Source organism: Falco punctatus (genome assembly GCF_963210335.1).
Source record: "Falco punctatus genome assembly, chromosome: 6".
Classification (NCBI taxonomy): Eukaryota; Metazoa; Chordata; class Aves; order Falconiformes; family Falconidae; genus Falco; species Falco punctatus.
In genome coordinates this window covers 13,278,667-13,298,381 of record NC_137585.1, presented here as the reverse complement: position 1 = coordinate 13,298,381, position 19,715 = coordinate 13,278,667, and the positions used below count along the sequence as shown (strand labels likewise).

The following is a 19,715-nucleotide window of genomic DNA, read 5'->3' as shown; positions in this document are numbered from 1 at the left end:
GGCTCCTCCTGGGGCGGGGCCGCCGGCAGCGGAGCGGCTGCGGGGTCTCATTGCGCCGCTGAGGGACTGCCAGGTGAGGGCTGGCCTGAGGCGGAGCGGGATGGCGGGCGCCCTGCCTGGCCGCCCGGCCTGGCCCCGCCGCAGCGACCGAGCGCGGGGGCTGTGGCCGCTCTGCCCGTGGGCCCTGGCCCTGCCCCTGCCCCTGCCGGGCGCCCAGGGCCGGCGGGTGCGCGCCCTTGCCGTTGGGCCGGCGGGCGGGCGGGGAGAGGGGCTGCTGGCGGCGCTGGGTCTGTGCAGGGAGAGGAGCTGAGCCGGCTGAGGCTGGCGGGAGGGCGCCACTGGCGGGGCTCCTGTTGTCGCTCGTCTCCTTCAGCCCGTTACCGGCCGGGTTTCAGGTGGGGTGAGGCTGCCGTTGGGGTTTGCAAATGGCGACGAGGCCTCGCAGCCTTCGCTCCGAGCGGGGAAGCCACCCCGTGCCTGTGCAGGCTGAGTAATTGCTGTGCTTTCTTCCCGCTGAAGGTGGTTCTCCCGGTTGCTCCTTTTGTTGTCGTTTTGTAGTTAATTAGGCAGGGGGAGGTAAAAAAAGAAGTCTTGAAGGTCTTCTCAGAGTGTCATAGGTTCATGAGCGCCAGAGCTCTGGAGAAACGGAGGACGTGCTAAGAGCAGCCCTCAGCAAAAAACCAAACCCTACAGATAGTCACCGGATCTCGGGACTAAAGTCGTAGCAGGAGAATGGTCAAGGCTTTGTGGCGCGAAGCGGTTAGAAGAGCCAAGGCGACGGCATTGTCTCCAAGGCGCATCACAAAGGAGGTTCCGCACCTGGCAACTGGAGAGGAGGATTATGGGAAATGAGCGTAACAGAACTCAATGGCCGCCATACTGTGAAGGGTAACTGGTAGTTTACCTTCTGGTAGTAACCCTCCGCTCTGATTTTTACCTACTCGCTCTCCTTGTCCCGTGGGTTTCCTCAGTCACAGTGTGATCCCTGAGTACAGACACGCCCCAAGACGAGTGTTTCAAGCAGCCTGGGCAGGACTGCTTGCGTAGGGCCCAGAGGACAAGGGTTACTGGCTCTTCTGTGCTCCCAGTAGCTCTTTGGTGCTTGGTTGACAGCACTAATTGGGTTTGGAGCAGCTCTGGTATGTCTCTGAGGAGTCAGCAGCTGTTACAGCGTTAGTTCTCTGCAGCCCATTGTCCTGGCGTGCTAACAGGAGGAGTAGTGGCATAACGTGATGGGATGCATCCTCCTGCTGCCATCCTCCTGTTGCCAGAGTGGGAGTCTTGCAGTGAGCTGTGAGTTATGTGGGCTGTAGCCTTGGCAGAGCAGAGGCTTTCTAGAGTGGGTCGAAGTAGCATGTACCTCAACTAGATCAGCAGAGTCCTTAGTGATGGGTGCAGGCCTTCCTAACCCTTGGTCTGCTGTTTTGTTCAGATGCTTATGCACAGACCTTTTTGTTCCTATGAATCTTAGCATTAACAAGTCTCAGAATGGGAAGACATTTTCTGTTTGGCAAGTACCTTGAGCTGTTGTGCAAAATCGGCGGTGGCAAAGAGAGCTGCTTGAAATGGAGCTTGTTTCTGATGACTGGTGATGAAGGTGGTTCCTGGCCTCTTTTGCAGGGTACCTTGAAAGGTAGCAGGCCTTACCTCACTACCCTCCTGACTTTTCTCTTTGCGCTGTTTCTGGATGTAGTATGAATGGTAAAAAACCCGTGCAATTTTATCTTCAGGTCTAGCCTTTCAGGCTTGTAGTTTTGAACGCTCTAGTGCCTGAGCCGTTGGAACGTGAGCCTTTAATCCAATCACAGTGGGAAAGTTTTAGGACATATTGACAAAGATGGCTTTGCCTGGTGACTTAAAATTTTTGACAGTTGGGTCATTAGAGCTCGGGAATACATTAAATTGTGAAATGAGACACAAGCTGAATTCTTGCAGCATCCACAAGGACTAGTCCCCCATTAGGAGGAGTCTGAATTGGCTTGCCCCCGGTCTGTTTTTATGTGATGCTGTACATTCCGCGTGCTGGCATAAAAGTGATGTTGAAGTGATTGGGGCAGCTCCTCAAATGTGTGTATGCTTAAACAGAGATGTATATGGGGTGCTGAATGTAAATGTGCTTGAGAAGCTCACAGTCTTAGAAGCGGTGATGGATGCAGTGTAGGAATGCTGAGTGGAGAGTACGTAGTAGAAATAAACCCAAGCGTTGTTCTAAATACCTGAATAGGTTACCAAGGGAAGCACCTCGGCTTGTGAGATGACTGGCTTTGTGGTTGTGTGGCCATCCCGTGGGGGAGAAGAGGCCTGCAAGCCACAGGAGATGACATGTCTGTTTGCTGTAGGCACCCACATGAGCAAGTTAAGCATTTTGAAATAGGCATTGGATTTTTGATTTTGTCGCCAGAGTTACTTAGGAGAGCAGTCATGGAGACAACCGTGGAACAGGGTGCTGTAGCTGCTGCAGCTTAATTCCAGCATTGAGTAAACTGTGCGTCTGCCTAATGAACTCTTTTTGTTCTCCAGCAGTCAGCAAGGAGATGTGGCACCTTGGTCAGTGTTGCGTAGCTTGTTAAGAAACTATGGCAGCCTGATTCTGTTTTGCATTTTAGCTTTATCAAATGGCCATGTTCTTGCTTTTTGTAAGGCTTGTGTACCAGTCTGTGGTCCAGCCTCTTTGTTGATTTAAGTCCAGTGGCCTGGTTAGTGGACTTGCTCTGCCAGGCTGTTTGGCCTGCAAGTTGCTTAAGGTATTGATTTCAGTTATAAAAGAGCGGGATTTTATTTAACCGTATCTCTACTTCACACGAGGTGTGTCTGCAGCAGTGGGACTAGCCTAAAGGTGAGCTGTAGTGAATTAAGAATGGGTCTCATTAGGAGATGTGTAGCCCATCAAGACCTTCTGTTACACTTTATAATTTTTTGCTTCTTTATTCCCACTGCTAGCCCCAACTAACTGAGTCTTCAGATGTAATACAACTGAACAAAAGGTTTGTGTGTCTGCCTGCATTGTCCTTTCAGCTTTTCTGGTTTTTTTTTCTTTTTCTTTTTTTTTTAAAAAAAAGCATAGTTGAAGAAAATGTCAGAACACCATCAATTTGAGAATCTGTTGATGTAGTCTGGAAAACGAGTGTGTAAAATGGGCGGGTTTGTATCTGCTTATTGTGCAGGCCTGGCGGGATGCTGGACTTGTCCTGTCCACGACTAGCAATGCAGCTAGCCTGTAAGCTCTTCGATGCTGCGCTGACGCAGGTATGACCAGGGGGAAGTAAGAAAATGTGATTTGAAGGGACTCGTGCCTGAAACAACCTTTGCTGTAGCTGATGTTTAAATTTCTTATCAACTGGGAGAGCGTCCAAGTCAGGCTGCCACAGGACTTCAGCCATCAGCAGGCAGCAGAAAACCCTGGTGGCAGAGGGCTATGCCGGATGCTGCAGCTGCGAGGAAACCTATCCCAGACTATCCCAGACGTGAGGCCTGCTGAGAAGAGATTAACCATTGATCCGTTGTATTTTTATTACTACCGTTTTTAACAGTACCGGCAGGCCGTGCCCATCGCAGCCAGGAGCCACGGGCTGGGGGCCGGTGGGCCAGGCTATCCCATCAGCCGTAAGGCTCCCCATAAACTCTCCGCATGGCGAAGAAAATGCAAGATTTAAACAAAATAAAGAAAAAAAGAACAATTCTGCAGTCTGCCTGTGATCAAAGTGAACGACCTGGAGGATGCCCCCAGCTTTATGAGTAAGGAATTGGGGGGTTGACCAAGCTGACCAGTCTTCCCAATTGACCTGGACATCTTCCCCTCGCCTGCGGCTAGTGTGTGGGCACGGCTTTACAGCGGAGAAGCCGACTAACCCCCTCCCAGGCCATGAAGCAGGATTGTGGAGACCACGGTTAACTGAACCACTGTTTATTTATGAACATAAATAAATAAATTTTGACAGGCAAATATTGCAAGATAAAGGTGGTCTTGAATACTAAACCTTTTCTTGTTCATATGAGAAGATAAACCATTTTTCTTCCATTTATTTTTCTGATCTTGAGCCCTGAATGTCGCTGGTGTCTTCTCTCAGTCTTCCCGTAGAGTTCACTGTGGAAAAGGTCAAGTTCGCTGGTTCTGGATGTTTTACAGATCAGAAGATAAAATATCCCTCTGAGCCTTTGCAATACAAAAGTAACCACTTGTGCTTCCTCAGGTGGTTCTTCATATACGGGTTGTTTCACATCTCCATAGGCAGACATAATAACAGCTTGGAAAAGACTGATCAAGACATAGGTCATCGCCAACATGAAAGAGGCTAGGAAAAAAACCCCATCCAGCAACGTGGATGAAAATGCAGTATTTCTGAAAGCTGAGATGCAGGAGAATATGGTCTGAGCTGAGTGAATCGTGCTATTGTAATTCCATTCATGCTGCCCAAAGACAAGGTAGCCAAAAGCCATAAATGCAAAGAAGTAAACCACCACCATGAGGGCCATTGAGGACATTCCAGGAAGGGCTGCCAAGATACATCTTCGTGCCAGGGGCATGCCATAAAAGAAGTGATGATATTTCAGAGTTTTCAAAATGAAAAAAAATGCTAAAAAGCCCATAGTAATCCTTAAAATCTGATCTAAATGAGCAACTGCATGTAAAGGAATGAAATTGTTTGGGTGAAGGAAGTAGAAGTTCACTGTATCAGCTCCCACTTTGAACTTCATGACCTTTAAAATAACAAGGAACAGGAATACTAATTTTAGGCTGAAGTTTATCATATTGGAAATGTTTTTAATGTAATCAGGTTTTTCCTGGCCTATGATGTGAAGCTCTTCTGCAATGTAAATGAGCATAAAGTCAAGAACAATTACAAACACAAACATTGGAGCTTTAGTTTGCTGATGAAAAATGGGGAGTGCAAAAGAGTGTGCTGACAAACTTGGTTTTATGATCCCCAAATGAGACATCTCAAATATGACGGAGATGGCGCAAAAGAGGTCTGCATCTGAGTTAAATGTAGTTAGTTCGATGATCACCGCCCATGTCTTTTCATCAAGCCAGTTGCTCTGTTGTAGAGCACCCAGCCTTGTTGTTGAATTAGATCTTCCTTCTTCAGGGAAAAAGTAAAACGTGTATCCTGCTGGTCCATATGTGTGCAAATCTCCATATAAATAATACATCCATGGAGTCCTGTTTCGCTGGTAAGTGAAGCCACCGTCACTGCTGGCATCCTTGGAAACAGGCGGGTTGGCAACCTTTGTCCAAGTGCCAGCGTAGTCACCTTTCTCTGGTATGTCATGGCCGTATTTGCGAAGACGGTGGCTTTCACTGCTCACAGAGTTATTTGCAAAGCTGAGAGGACGGGAACATTTTTTCTCGGTACCTTCAGCCCGCAGTTGCCTCATCCTAGGCAAACCAATGATTTTGGACCAGCTCTCGGGAAGGAAGGTTGGCTGAATGTCACTGTGGATCAAAGGCAAGAATGAGTCTTTCACCCACACATAGATATGTTCTAGCTTATCTGCACTGGCGAGTCGTGGAGAGAATTGGTTATGGATGAACTGGTTGTAGTGGAAACTGTTGGCGTTCTCAGTGGAATAGGCAAAATTTAACAGCAGTGTTAAAAAGGCAAGATGACTGATGAAACTTTTGGCAAAAGTCAATGCCTTGCCTTTAATTTTTGCCCTTTTCAGCATGTTTGCAATTTCATCATTATCTAAAGGTTTATACTGCTTGCTGCCTCTGAGTTTAGCAAGTTTCCGGTGCTTCTCTCTCATCTCATCAGCCTTCATCATTTCTGTAGCCAGCTTCTTCTCAGAAGACTTTTAATGATTTAACCATGGGATGTTTTCACAGTATTTTGGATGAATTGTACTCATAGCTGAGAAAAAAATTATTTTGAGAATTGCAAGGAAAACGGTCTCAATATAGGAGATTGCAGATGCTAAAAGCCACTCTAGTGAAGTCTGATAGCCGTAAGACAAACCATAGGACACAATGAAAAACGACGATAGCCCACTTATAGCTGTAAGTAGTGCGCACAAGGCATAGTTGCACCACCAACAAAAAGCTATGCGTGGTCTCTTGCGAAAGAGCATGAAGGCACTGCTTAGTGGCTTGCTTTCTTTCTGCAAGTTGCCCCCTTCTTCTGTGTAGTTATTACTAAAATTGGAGTCTGATGGTGGCCTTCTCTGGCAGGCCTTAGCCATTGGAGGGGAATTTGTGGTTCTTGTCTGCTCCTCTGCTCCAATTCCATTTGCGTCTCTTTCAGAAACTGTGCGATTACTCCACTTTGGGGGATCTCCCTCGCTTCTTGTCTTTCTGGAACATGACAGGCTCTGTGAGTTCCTGGGACCAGGAAGGTTTTCCAACAGATGAATATTCGTCAGTTGTGCTGAAGTTTCTGGAAGGTACAATTTTTGCAAACTTTCCTCCGAGTTTTTCAGATTTCCGGACAGGAGGGGTGAATTTGCCTTTGGTTCCGTCTGAGCCACACCACGAGGAGAAGCTTTCTTCTGGGAATACTTCAGTAAGGCAATTATAATAATTTCCACAGGTCTGGTAATCAAAAGGCATTCAATTCCTACTGTTACTGCTTTCAAATACTGCAGGTATATTGGAGATTCTTCATCCTCGTCAGCGTTAAAAAACATAATGCCAACAAGCAAGTTCAATAATAATACTGCTAAACAGGCAGACAGACGTTGGAGCCTGCTGAAAGCGTTACTGGCAACGGCAGAAAAAACAGAGATCCACAGATGGCCCTCTTTCAGGCTGTTGGCAAAATCAATAGAAAAATAGTCGATTCTGAGCAGAGGTGTCTTGGGGTCTGTGACGGAAAATGTCCTTTCTAGTACATGATCACTCTTGTCAAGAGAGAGCCATTTCCGGCACATGAAGAACCAGGTCTTCCTGGTGGACATATCCTCAACTTTGGCTCTGCTTAGGAACCAGCTTGGGGATGGGCCCTTGTTATTATGCCAGACCCTGAAGGAAGAAATGTCTCCCAAGTCTTTCTTGGTAGTCAACAGAAAGCAATCGGTGCTTCCTCGTTGGAAAGATGGAAAATGTGGGTGCCGTAAACAATGGACATCACTCCTGCCATTCTGGCTGATGAGCTGAAGAAAGACATCTGCTGTGGTTCCAGCTTCCCAGTGACTGCCTGTGTATAAAGTGACTAAATATCTGCCCTTATCAAAGGGGTCGTTGTCTGGCAGAACGATAATCTTGTCTTTCCTGTCCCTCTCAGCCCTGTCTTTTCTCACGGCCCGGAGGCACAAAAGAAAATAGACGGCAAAAATAAAGAGCACCGTTAATAATGTCACTGGGTTTTGAGGTATATCTGCTATCAGGATTTTTCCCAGATCTATTGCGTTGGGCGTAGCTATTACTTTGGCTGCCAGGAACCTGATGTCGTATGTGGACGCCTTTGACGCAGCGTGAACTGTCAGACTTCTGCGACTCTGCTTCATTTTGCAGACACAGTGTACCCTCTGCCAGTCAGTCAAGGAGCCAAGCCTGCACACGTCTTCTCTCCACAGACTTTGAACCCCGTCCAGAAATAAGCACTGATCACTAAAAACATGTATGCTCACCAGCCTCTGCGTTCGATACCTTACAACATACGATGTCAGCAAGACAATGGAGATGTTGTGAGGGTCTGTACCGCTTCCTTGAGCTGTGGTTGTCAACAGTGACTCTGGGAGACAGATAATATAGGGAGCCTGAATGTTACAGTCAGTGCTAGCTGTCTCATTTTCACTTGCCACTGTTGGCATGTTGTGAAAAGCAGCAAACGAGGCTGTGGGATGAGCATGAGTGACGCTGGTGCCTGTAAATGCTAGCACCTTGAAAGTAACTTGTAATTTTGTCAGGATCCGGATGTTACCGAAATCTCGGAATGAAGAACTTATTGACACCAATGTGATGTAGATAAGCAGACACTTCTTTATTGACGGCCGGGTGCGTGAGCGAGTCCTCTCACGATCAACGCACAGCAGGTCCCAAACTCAGATTCCATATATAGAACTTATTCATACATATTCATTAGTTATTCATGCATAATCATAACATTTCCCGTAAATCATTTACATACTCTCCTCCTATATCCGATTCTGTGCATTAAAGCTTAGAAAGGTCTAGAAATGGGTCTAGGGTACGATTTGGGTAGGTGGTATATGAGTCGGTGGTCGCGATCTCCCCCTGCCGGAATTACCTTTTACTAAAGTTCACAGTTTCTTGGCAGGCACCTACAAGCTGTTCCAGTCGACTCTCCCCAGTTCCCATTAATCTCATACTCTGACATTTCAATACACCTCTACATACAGAAGACTGGTTAAGTACAAAGGAACCTTTCAACCCTAAAGTTATTACCTAAGTTTTCACAATAGTTCCAGGCCCTTCTTCTAGCCTTGGTACAGGACGTACAAAAGATGTCATAACTACTTCTACTATATAGCTGTAAATTTTCCATAAAAATTTTCTTATTCCTCTATATTTTAATTCTATTAAATGATTTTATAAAATCAATCAATCAATCTAATATAAACAATCAATCTTAACTTATTAACAAATCGATAACACGGATGTATATGCTCTTGGTGTTTCTGTTGACTTCAAAACTAAATCCTCCAGTTGTGTAAGTTTGTGTTTTACCGGGTCCCATTGCTAACTGAAAAGTTGAAGTTTCTTTCTCTTTCCTAGCAACAGTAATTTCTGCTCCTTCAGGCGTGATCCCCAGTAGGTCTCCATTAGCCTTGCTCTCTGCCGTTTTAAACCCCAGGACCATTGTTTTGATTTCTGATGTGTGACCTAACCAAGGGAAAGGGTTCTCGTCGAACTCAAAAAGAGCAGTGGATATCACGGCATCATGCGGCAATCCTGAATACTTTCCCTTTCTCAGTGATAGATAAAAGCAATTCCTGCAGGTGTTGCTGGTAGAGAAAGCATTTGCAACGTTCCAGGTTTCCTCTTTCTTCAGCGTGATATTCCAGTGTTTTCTTTCCATTTGAGTCTCTGTTTCTCCAGGGACTTTGCCCTGGAAAACTATGTCCGTTAAATTTTCCGTGATGGAGAAGACTCGTTTAACTCCATTTACGTTGACATTCCTGCAGTGCAGAAGAGCAGCTCTCAGGATGTTGGACAAGCATCTTAGTATTCCACTGGTCTGAATTTCTGCCTCCTCAGACCAACGGCTCTCATTCCTCTGTATCTTCAGCACTCCCGTCACCTCTGTCAGTTTCCTAATGGCAAGATCTTGTGATCTAATATTCACTTTCTCAGCTTCCTTTGTGGCTTGAGAAAGAGAAGCAACTACTTGGTTGATTTCCATTGTGCTCTCAACTGAAATATTCAGGGCTGTCTCCAAGTCTCCAAGTGGGTGGCTACAGCTCGTAGGTCACATCGGGGGGGCAAAAGCGCCGTCCGGTGTCGTATCTTCCTCTTCCTGAAACGTCATTGGACGAATTTGAGGAGGATGGTGGGGAGAAGCTTTGTGATAAAAATACAGAGAAATCCTTACAGGAAGTAATGGATAAATTAAGAAAACTGGAAAAGCGAGTTGAAATGAACCTGCCTGCTGCTTCAACACCTGTAATTCCTCCAGTTAGCCCAACTACCCCTTCGACGCTGAACTCGAGAAAAGATCCAATTCTACAGTGTTGGTCTGGTGTTGTTCGTGATGCTATTTTGGAAGGTGACTGGCAGGTGACTAGCACATTGGCTTGTCCAGTAGTGGTCAATAATCTTGGTGCATGTAATTGGGACGTGATTTATGGAAGGTTAATGATCAGATTTTAGCGATGGGAGTGTTGCAACCTGGTCTTCCAACTCCTACAACGATCCCTCAGAACTGGCAAAATTGTTGTGATAGACTTGAAAGACTGTTTCTTTACGATTCCCTTACACCCTGATGACATGCAAAGAGCCTCACTAATGATGATTTGCAACCATTCCAATCCTGGTTGCATGGCACCGAAGCCAACAGTCCTCGAACTTGTTCACCAGAACAGCGGGCTGCCCTAGAAGTTGTGTCCCGCAAGATTCAGACTGGCTGGTGTGGTCGCCGAATGGTGATTCATCCATTATCTTTTTTGGTTTGTAACGTGGCCACTTCACCTTTTGCCCTTTTTTTGCAATGGCAAAAGAAAAAGGGGGAAAATACAGCCATCGTTTTAGAGTGGTTGTTTTTGCCATTGCAACCCAGACATTGTATTTTAAGTCGTGCGACGAGCGAGGGAAAGCAAGCAGCCGACTCAGTGTGAGTGATAAAGCAAGCTTCGATTTATTACGGCGCGATTATGTCTTATATACAGTTCCAGTTAATTATGCCTACAAGTCATCTGCTAATTGGCTAAGCTCTAAAGGGTTACATTTTCATACGTCCTCCTACTTGCGGTTTCTGCGGATAGCTAGCTACATATATTTTTTTCTCTCTTGTCTACGCGAATTCCTCAAAGTTATTTACAACATTAGGCACAAGGTCAGTGCTTTTCTCAGCTTCCTTATCAGCATGCCTCAGCACAGCTGCAAGGCCTGCTTCAGCTAACTTACGCTAACTTTGTTTCACAAAGATCTTTAAGGGAGTCATGGCCGTGATCACACAGCCATTCTGCAACAAAGTCGTCCTGAAGCAGTAGCGGCCTTGGTGAGAAAAGGAAGAGACAGGATTGTTGAAATTGATGGGACTGAACCGGCAGATATCAGTATTCCAGTCCGTGGTGATGATTATGAGTGGCTCCTGAGACATTCAACAGCCATACAGGAAACCTTGATGGGTTATACAGGTGTTGTACACAACAACCGGCCAAAAGGACCTCTCTGGAAGATGTTAGAACATTACCAGTGGGTTGTGAGACCCTTATGCTCAAAAAGACCAGTTGACGGGCCAACGGTGTTTACAGATGCAGGACGAAAGATGAAGAAGGCTGCGTGTGTTTGGCAATCCGATAATCAGTGGCAGAAACACGTGATCACCGGTGAACCACGGGACAACCTTCAAACCTTAGAACTGAAAGCAGTGTGTTGGGCATTGGGAAGCTGGAACGATACACCTGTAAACATAGTGTCAGACTCATTGTACGTAGTTGGTGTAGTACAGCGCATTGAAGATGCCTTGTTGAGAGAGACAAAGAACCAACATCTTGGTGAAATGTTTATACAACTGCGTAATACTCTTCGACAGAGAAAACATGAATATTGTATTATGCATATTGGAAGTCATCAGTGGACCATTGGTTTGGGCGAAGGTAATGCTAGAGCTGATGAAGCAGTCAGCTGTCTGGCAATAACTCCTCCAACAAATAAGTTAGAAGAAGCTCGTAACAGCCACGAGATGTTTCATCAGTATGCAAAGTCTTTACATGGACAGTATCAAATACCCATAGCAGATGCAAAGGGTATTGTTCGCTCCTGTCCTCAGTGTAGTCATCGTGGACCTGGTTTAGGGGTGGGCACTAACCCCAAAGGTCTGAAGGCACTTCAGGTTTGGCAAATGGATGTAACACATGTCCCTGACTTTGGGAAGCTTAAGTATGTGCATGTCACAATTGACACCTGTTCTCATTTTATATGGGCCACTGCACAAACCGGTGAAAAGGCATTACATGTGGAGAGACGCTTAATGTCTGGTTTTGCTGTCATGGGAGTACCTTTAGAAATAAAGACAGACAATGGTCCAGCATATAGTAGTCAACGAGTCGCTAGGTTTATGACAACTTGGGGAATTAAAGCGTTAAAGGGATTCCTCGCTCCCCAACGGGGCAAGCAGTTGTTGAAAGGGCAAACCGTACCCTGAAGGATTATCTTCGGAGACAGAAAGTATCGCAGGACATAGATGTAACTGAACGGTTGACTAAGGTGTTGTTTACCTTAAACTATCTCTCCCTTACGGAGGATAGAGAGGGACCACCTGTTGTTATACATCACCAAACCGTGCGAGGGAACCAAACAACTGCAGTTCCTGGTTTGAATGTTTTGTATAAAAATATGGCTTCAGGCATATGGGAAGGACCTAATCCAGTGTTACATATTGGTAGAGGTTATTTTGTATCTCCACAGATAAAGGACCTATATGGGTCCCTAGCAAGTTTGTGCGACCTGTATGTCAAGATCAGAAGATGGAAGAGAAGACTCAGAGCGAGCAGGCAGAATAAACTGTCTATGTTGTAAGGGATGTAACCCGCGGGTATTATGCCAATGTATGCTATGTGGGGTAAAACGGTTCTGTAAGCCAAAGCTTAAATGTAAATGGTGTAAAGACTGTATGTGTTTGATTAATAACTGGGCATGAAGCAAGAGAAAACATACGACTAGTGTAATACCATGCTGATTGGAGACAGCATACATCATCAGAACCTGTGAAAGCACAGATCTGTGGGGTGGAATGTTAAAAAAAAAAATTAAAAAAAAAAAAAAAAGTGGAAATTGCAAGAGTAAACATGTTTGAGTGGTGGACTTGGTTTATGGTCTTGATGAATTCTTTACCCATTGGCCAAAGTATTTTTGACATCTTGCCTAGGACAAACATATGGGTGACATGGGCAAATATCACGGGAGTAACAGACTTCTGTTTAAGTCTGCAACAGGTAGACAACGCCTTTAGAACTTGTTTAATTGGTATTCCCCTGCAAGAGAATGAAACAAATTTTGGTGGGTTTTGCAACGTTAAAACAGTGGATCTGACTTCCAATCAGAATGGTACATGTATGAGTCCAAATGGGCAATATGTTTGGCCTTCTATGCGTAATGCAGCGTGGCAGAAGACGGTTATTGAGAATTTAAATCAGCCACATCATTTACCTTTGCAGGAGCTAGATCAATTGGCTAGCGTTGTACCTGTGGAATATGTTAATGTTACTGCAACTGATACGGCAGACTGTACCCACATGTCATCACCACTTCAACCTGTGAATGGCGCTGGAGTAATTTGGTTTGGTGACCTGTGGCAGTTATGGCTAACACGTCAAGGTGAATGGGGGTTTTATACAGGGTTTCAAAATCTAACTGGTTCACCTGTTTGGGGTGAATTGAAAACTGGGGGTTTCCATATAGATGTATCAGGGGGTTATCAGTTGCACACCGGGAGTCTTTTTGATATGTGGGGACAGAGCGTGGCCAGGGATTCCTTTGTATCCTGTCGGTGGACCATGTTACTTAGGGCGTTTGACTTTGTTTGCTCCACATAGGGAAGACTTACTAAAAATGACTCAGCAATCTCATAGATCACGGAGGGCACTGCGCACCTTTGATGAAACATGTGATGACCGAGTCGATCTACATTCAGTAACAGCAAATGTCCTAGCCTCCATATTTATGCCGGGGGCAATGGCAGCATTAAATGCTAAGAACATATGAAGGTTAGCGTGCTGGGGAGAGAAACAATTTAATCTTACATCGCAGATTTTAAGTTGATTATTGCTTGATGTAGATAGTGTTAGGCATGCTACGTTACAAAATAGAGCTGCAATAGATTTTTTGTTATTAGCACATGGACACGGTTGTGAGGATTTTGAAGGGATGTGTTGTATGAACCTTTCCGATCATTCCATATCGATACACAAGAAGTTGTCACAACTGCAGGGAAACATGAAGCATATTCTTGCTGATGATAATCCCTTCGAGGAATGCTTGAGAGGATTGGGGGTAACAGGTTGGTTAAAGACGTTATTGATGGAAGGAATACGCTTTGTTATAATGATTATTGTAATGTTTTTAGGTTTTAGCTGTTTATTTTCTTGTTTGAAGAAAGGCTTAACATCTATTGTGAAACAGACATGGGTTGTCCAAAAAGAAAAAGGGGGATATATGTTACCATTGTCCAGGTTGGACAGGCCTGTTAGTTGAAGCTGCAGAGCAACTTTAAATTGTCCTTGGAACAAGCAGTGTGAGAAAGAAAAAAAGCTATGCACAAACAAGAAGCCAGGTGCAGAGCAAGTCCTAGGAACCACGGAATCAACACACTCTCATCGGCACACTCTGGTCAGGCGCCTGCAGCATGCTCACCAATCAGCGACACGAACGCCCACGTGACCAGAAACTTTTATCCAATCACCTGTGTGTAAAGTCGTGTGAGCGGTCGGTTTAAGTTATAAATATGACCTGTTTGTTTAATGAAGTGAGCACGGCATGTAGCCATATTGGTGTGATTGTCATGACTTGGCCGACTCTCCATGGGGAACCGTCTTCGCTTCTCTCTCATCTCATCAGCCTTCATCATTTCTGTAGCCAGCTTCTTCTCAGAAGACTTTTAATGATTTAACCATGGGATGTTTTCACAGTATTTTGGATGAATTGTACTCATAGCTGAGAAAAAAATTATTTTGAGAATTGCAAGGAAAACGGTCTCAATATAGGAGATTGCAGATGCTAAAAGCCACTCTAGTGAGGTCTGATAGCCGTAAGACAAACCATAGGACACAATGAAAAACGACGATAGCCCACTTATAGCTGTAAGTAGTGCGCACAAGGCATAGTTGCACCACCAACAAAAAGCTATGCGTGGTCTCTTGCGAAAGAGCATGAAGGCACTGCTTAGTGGCTTGCTTTCTTTCTGCAAGTTGCCCCCTTCTTCTGTGTAATTATTACTAAAATTGGAGTCTGATGGTGGCCTTCTCTGGCAGGCCTTAGCCATTGGAGGGGAATTTGTGGTTCTTGTCTGCTCCTCTGCTCCAATTCCGTTTGCGTCTCTTTCAGAAACTGTGCGATTACTCCACTTTGGGGGATCTCCCTCGCTTCTTGTCTTTCTGGAACATGACAGGCTCTGTGAGTTCCTGGGACCAGGAAGGTTTTCCAACAGATGAATATTCGTCAGTTGTGCTGAAGTTTCTGGAAGGTACAATTTTTGCAAACTTTCCTCCGAGTTCTTCAGATTTCCGGACAGGAGGGGTGAATTTGCCTTTGGTTCCGTCTGAGCCACACCACGAGGAGAAGCTTTCTTCTGGGAATACTTCAGTAAGGCAATTATAATAATTTCCACAGGTCTGGTAATCAAAAGGCATTCAATTCCTACTGTTACTGCTTTCAAATACTGCAGGTATATTGGAGATTCTTCATCCTCGTCAGCGTTAAAGAACATAATGCCAAGAAGCAAGTTCAATAATAATACTGCTAAACAGGCAGACAGACGTTGGAGCCTGCTGAAAGCGTCACTGGCAACGGCAGAAAAAACGGAGATCCACAGATGGCCCTCTTTCAGGCTGTTGGCAAAATCAATAGAAAAATAGTCGATTCTGAGCAGAGGTGTCTTGGGGTCTGTGACGGAAAATGTCCTTTCTAGTACATGATCACTCTTGTCAAGAGAGAGCCATTTCCGGCACATGAAGAACCAGGTCTTCCTGGTGGACATATCCTCAACTTTGGCTCTGCTTAAGAACCAGCTTGGGGATGGGCCCTTGTTATTATGCCAGACCCTGAAGGAAGAAATGTCTCCCAAGTCTTTCTTGGTAGTCAACAGAAAGCAATCGGTGCTTCCTCGTTGGAAAGATGGAAAATGTGGGTGCCGTAAACAATGGACATCACTCCTGCCATTCTGGCTGATGAGCTGAAGAAAGACATCTGCTGTGGTTCCAGCTTCCCAGTAACTGCCTGTGTATAAAGTGACTAAATATCTGCCCTTATCAAAGGGGTCGTTGTCTGGCAGAACGATAATCTTGTCTTTCCTGTCCCTCTCAGCCCTGTCTTTTCTCACGGCCCGGAGGCACAAAAGAAAATAGACGGCAAAAATAAAGAGCACCGTTAATAATGTCACTGGGTTTTGAGGTATATCTGCTATCAGGATTTTTCCCAGATCTATTGCGTTGGGCGTAGCTATTACTTTGGCTGCCAGGAACCTGATGTCGTATGTGGACGCCTTTGACGCAGCGTGAACTGTCAGACTTCTGCGACTCTGCTTCATTTTGCAGACACAGTGTACCCTCTGCCAGTCAGTCAAGGAGCCAAGCCTGCACACGTCTTCTCTCCACAGACTTTGAACCCCGTCCAGAAATAAGCACTGATCACTAAAAACATGTATGCTCACCAGCCTCTGCGTTCGATACCTTACAACATACGATGTCAGCAAGACAATGGAGATGTTGTGAGGGTCTGTACCGCTTCCTTGAGCTGTGGTTGTCAACAGTGACTCTGGGAGACAGATAATATAGGGAGCCTGAATGTTACAGTCAGTGCTAGCTGTCTCATTTTCACTTGCCACTGTTGGCATGTTGTGAAAAGCAGCAAACGAGGCTGTGGGATGAGCATGAGTGACGCTGGTGCCTGTAAATACTAGCACCTTGAAAGTAACTTGTAATTTTGTCAGGATCCGGATGTATATGCTCTTGGTGTTTCTGTTGACTTCAAAACTAAATCCTCCAGTTGTGTAAGTTTGTGTTTTACCGGGTCCCATTGCTAACTGAAAAGTTGACGTTTCCTTCTCTTTCCTAGCAACAGTAATTTCTGCTCCTTCAGGCGTGATCCCCAGTAGGTCTCCATTAGCCTTGCTCTCTGCCGTTTTAAACCCCAGGACCATTGTTTTGATTTCTGATGTGTGACCTAACCAAGGGAAAGGGTTCTCGTCGAACTCAAAAAGAGCAGTGGATATCACGGCATCATGCGGCAATCCTGAATACTTTCCCTTTCTCAGTGATAGATAAAAGCAATTCCTGCAGGTGTTGCTGGTAGAGAAAGCATTTGCAACGTTCCAGGTTTCCTCGTTCTTCAGCGTGATATTCCAGTGTTTTGTTTCCATTTGAGTCTCTGTTTCTCCAGGGACTTTGCCCTGGAAAACTATGTCCGTTAAATTTTCCGTGATGGAGAAGACTCGTTTAACTCCATTTACGTTGACGTTCCTGCAATGCAGAAGAGCAGCTCTCAGGATGTTGGACAAGCATCTTGGTATTCCACTGGTCTGAATTTCTGCCTCCTCAGACCAACGGCTCTCATTCCTCTGTATCTTCAGCACTCCCGTCACCTCTGTCAGTTTCCTAATGGCAAGATCTTGTGATCTAATATTCACTTCCTCAGCTTCCTTTGTGGCTTGAGAAAGAGAAGCAACTACTTGGTTGATTTCCATTGTGCTCTCAACTGAAATATTCAGGGCTGTTTTAACCAGGTTTTCCCAAAACTGAGCCTTAGGGAGGTGGCGAGCTGGTGCTGCTTTAATATAGTTTAAGACTGAGGCTACCAGATAAGCCAAATAACCTGCTCTAATATAATCTCTAACATAATTGCTTACTGAGGCCAGCAGTTCATGGTATACAACAGCTAGTGGTCGACTGTTAATTGGGTTCCGCACACGGACATATAAACTCACTTGGGTAAATGCCCCAAGGGAATCACAGACTTGAACACAAAGTGTCAAGGTGTACTTCTGAGAGGGCACTCCAACTGGGAGAAGAGATGGGGGAGTTTTAGGCTGATAACCAAAGTACAGAATTGTGCCAAATGTATTTTCTGCCACAGAAGTTATTTTGGCAGTTTTGGGTGCATCGGAAGCTACTATCACTTTATATGTCAGAGGTAAATCGCTGTCAGAAAATCCACTGCACTGAACAACAAATTTTGTCAGAAAGGCTGTGCCCTGGTGTGGGTTGATGGTACACTTGCCAGCCCTAGGAGGAGAATTTACCTTAAATGCATGTCTGTAGACTGAGGACCTACCATCCCGAGTTTATATTTTTTATTACTTATATTTATATAAATATAAATTATGAATATAATTTATTTATATTTATATAAATAAATATAAAAATAAAATATAAATGATTTATAATTTATACTTTAAATAGAAGTACGTAGGATCGATGTGCAGTCTTTGTAAAAGTCAGAGCACGTATAGACAGATAAGCCCCAGACCTCCCTGTTGAGGTTCCGGAAGACCAGTCAAAGCTAATTTCTGTAGTGTTTTCTAAAAAAAGGGACCAGTAGTGGACTGGCTGGCTATTTGTTCTACCGTTCAGGCATTTTCCAGCCAAGGTAAATCTCTCTGTTGGAATTGGAGTGGTGCCACAGTTTTCCAGGCATGCCACATCCAGAAGGAGCGGGGAGCCAGGCTGCACATCTACAGTTTGGTCAGCATAACTCTTCCTTCCATCCTTTTGAATCACTAGACGGAAGTAGTATAAAGCATTTCCTGGGAGGGATTCTGGTGGCATTGCTTGAACTGGACCTGAGGATGTTAACCATTTCAAATCCCTCTGGGATGGATGGCAGCTTTTTCCCGGGCTGACTTTCATGATTTTATAGTCTGACACCTCTTTAGTGCAGTACCAAGTAAATGTGATTCCCTGTAGTCCTTCCTGTGAATCAGGATCACAGGATGCGGAACCATCAAGAGTCCAATTATCATAAAATCCTACTGTGCAGAACGTGCCTCCTGCAATATTTGCCACTAGATCAGTGCTTTCGATCTGAACGTAAACTTTATCTGAGCCTCTGAGAACTGTTGTGGTCCTAATTGGGGTTATTGCAACAGTGAAATAAAAGACATACAACATGTTGACGCTCACGTGGTGGTGAAAGCACTTGGGTACAGTGCATGACGCAGATGAGCATTGCACTGTAAGCGCTGTGCAGCCGAGCAGCTGGAGGAGAAGGCAGACCGCTGCCGTTGAGGCCCACAGCGGAGGTGGGCGCACTGCTGCTGGAGCGTGGGCTGCAGGAGGCCAGTGGCTGGCACGTCCCAGTGGCTGGGGCCGCTCTCCAGGGGAACCAGAACCTCCTCCCGGCACCGCTGGCGAGCACGGTCTCGAGCTGTGGAAACAGCAGAACGCATGTGGGTTACCTTTGTAACTGCGTTTCTTTTACAGTCTGTTTTAGCTTTGTGGCTCTGTTGTTTGTTTGGGTGTAATGGCTACGGAGAGACTGCTAACCAACCCTGCCTATGCAATTTTATGCTAAGAGGGTTGCAGATTATCTGAAAGTTTTACTGAATCTTTCTATATTTTGTGTTTGTGAGACAGTTAGCTATAGGAGCGTTCTGATTTTTAGGAGTTAACCTCCATGTTAGAATGAGGTTAGCACTTCTTAACCAATGACGGACGAGTTTCTATGCTGCTTGTTATCCGGGACTGTGTGACTTGAAGTCCCTATTCTATAGACCATAATAACCTTACTCTCTAGACCATAACCAGAGCACGTAGGTTCTGTTGCATAGGTATAGGATAAGTTATTGGACAGCTTGACAAGGCCGATATCTAGCCGTCCAACTTGGCAACAAAACTTACTTTTGTAATACTAAAAAGCACACCCGCAGGTCAAGAGGACCCTTGCCCAGGTGAAGACCCTTCCCCTGCGCAAGCCTAGTAACAGAAGAGGATGACACACCACATATTATAATTATATGCAAATTACCAACCAGTCATTGTAACTGGGAGCGTATGACCTTGTAATTTTGTGTATAAATGTAACAGTGCAATCTGCACAGGTGCGCTCGATTTATGGAGATGCCACCGAGCACCCAGTGCTGCAGTAAAGGAGGGCCTGCTTCTTAATACTGCGTTGGTGTTGAGAGGTTTGATTCCGGATTTCGGTGACGAGAGGGAAAGAAAATCGTTTGACGCTCAGAGTCAGTGAGGAGCCTGTTGTATAGGGAGCTAATGAAACAGACTTGGACTCTCCTTGGGCTCTGCATATAGGGGAACTAAATGAAGGCTCAGCGGTGGGTCAGCTGTAACTACAGGGCCTGACTATGGTCGGAGTCCTCGCAGAAGACTCAGATCCCTGTAAGGAGCATGTGCGATGCTTCATTACCATAGTACGGCCTGTTGAA

At 45.3% G+C, this 19,715-nt stretch overlaps 2 protein-coding genes and 1 pseudogene across 3 annotated transcripts; all 3 read right to left on the bottom strand.

Moving 5' to 3' along the window:
- Nucleotides 1-3,931: 3,931 nt before the first annotated feature.
- On the bottom strand, nt 3,932-17,615 carry LOC308065553 (polycystin family receptor for egg jelly-like; annotated as a pseudogene). The gene is made up of 2 exons: nt 14,267-17,615; nt 3,932-5,852 (listed from the first exon to the last, which is right to left on the bottom strand). The product of its transcript is annotated as a polycystin family receptor for egg jelly-like (transcript).
- On the bottom strand, nt 6,254-9,302 carry LOC308065507 (polycystin family receptor for egg jelly-like; the record flags this gene model as incomplete). Its single annotated transcript, XM_080391567.1, has 3 exons — nt 6,254-6,309; nt 6,399-7,865; nt 8,627-9,302. The coding sequence occupies 3 exons, from the start codon at nt 9,300-9,302 to the stop codon at nt 6,254-6,256; spliced, it is 2,199 nt and encodes a 732-aa protein (XP_080247693.1).
- A 103-nt stretch (nt 17,616-17,718) lies between the features above and the next one.
- LOC308065552 (polycystin family receptor for egg jelly-like) lies at nt 17,719-19,436 on the bottom strand (the record flags this gene model as incomplete). Its single annotated transcript, XM_080391610.1, has 1 exon — nt 17,719-19,436. The coding sequence occupies exon 1, from the start codon at nt 18,439-18,441 to the stop codon at nt 17,719-17,721; it is 723 nt and encodes a 240-aa protein (XP_080247736.1). The 5' UTR covers nt 18,442-19,436.
- Nucleotides 19,437-19,715: the final 279 nt, after the last annotated feature.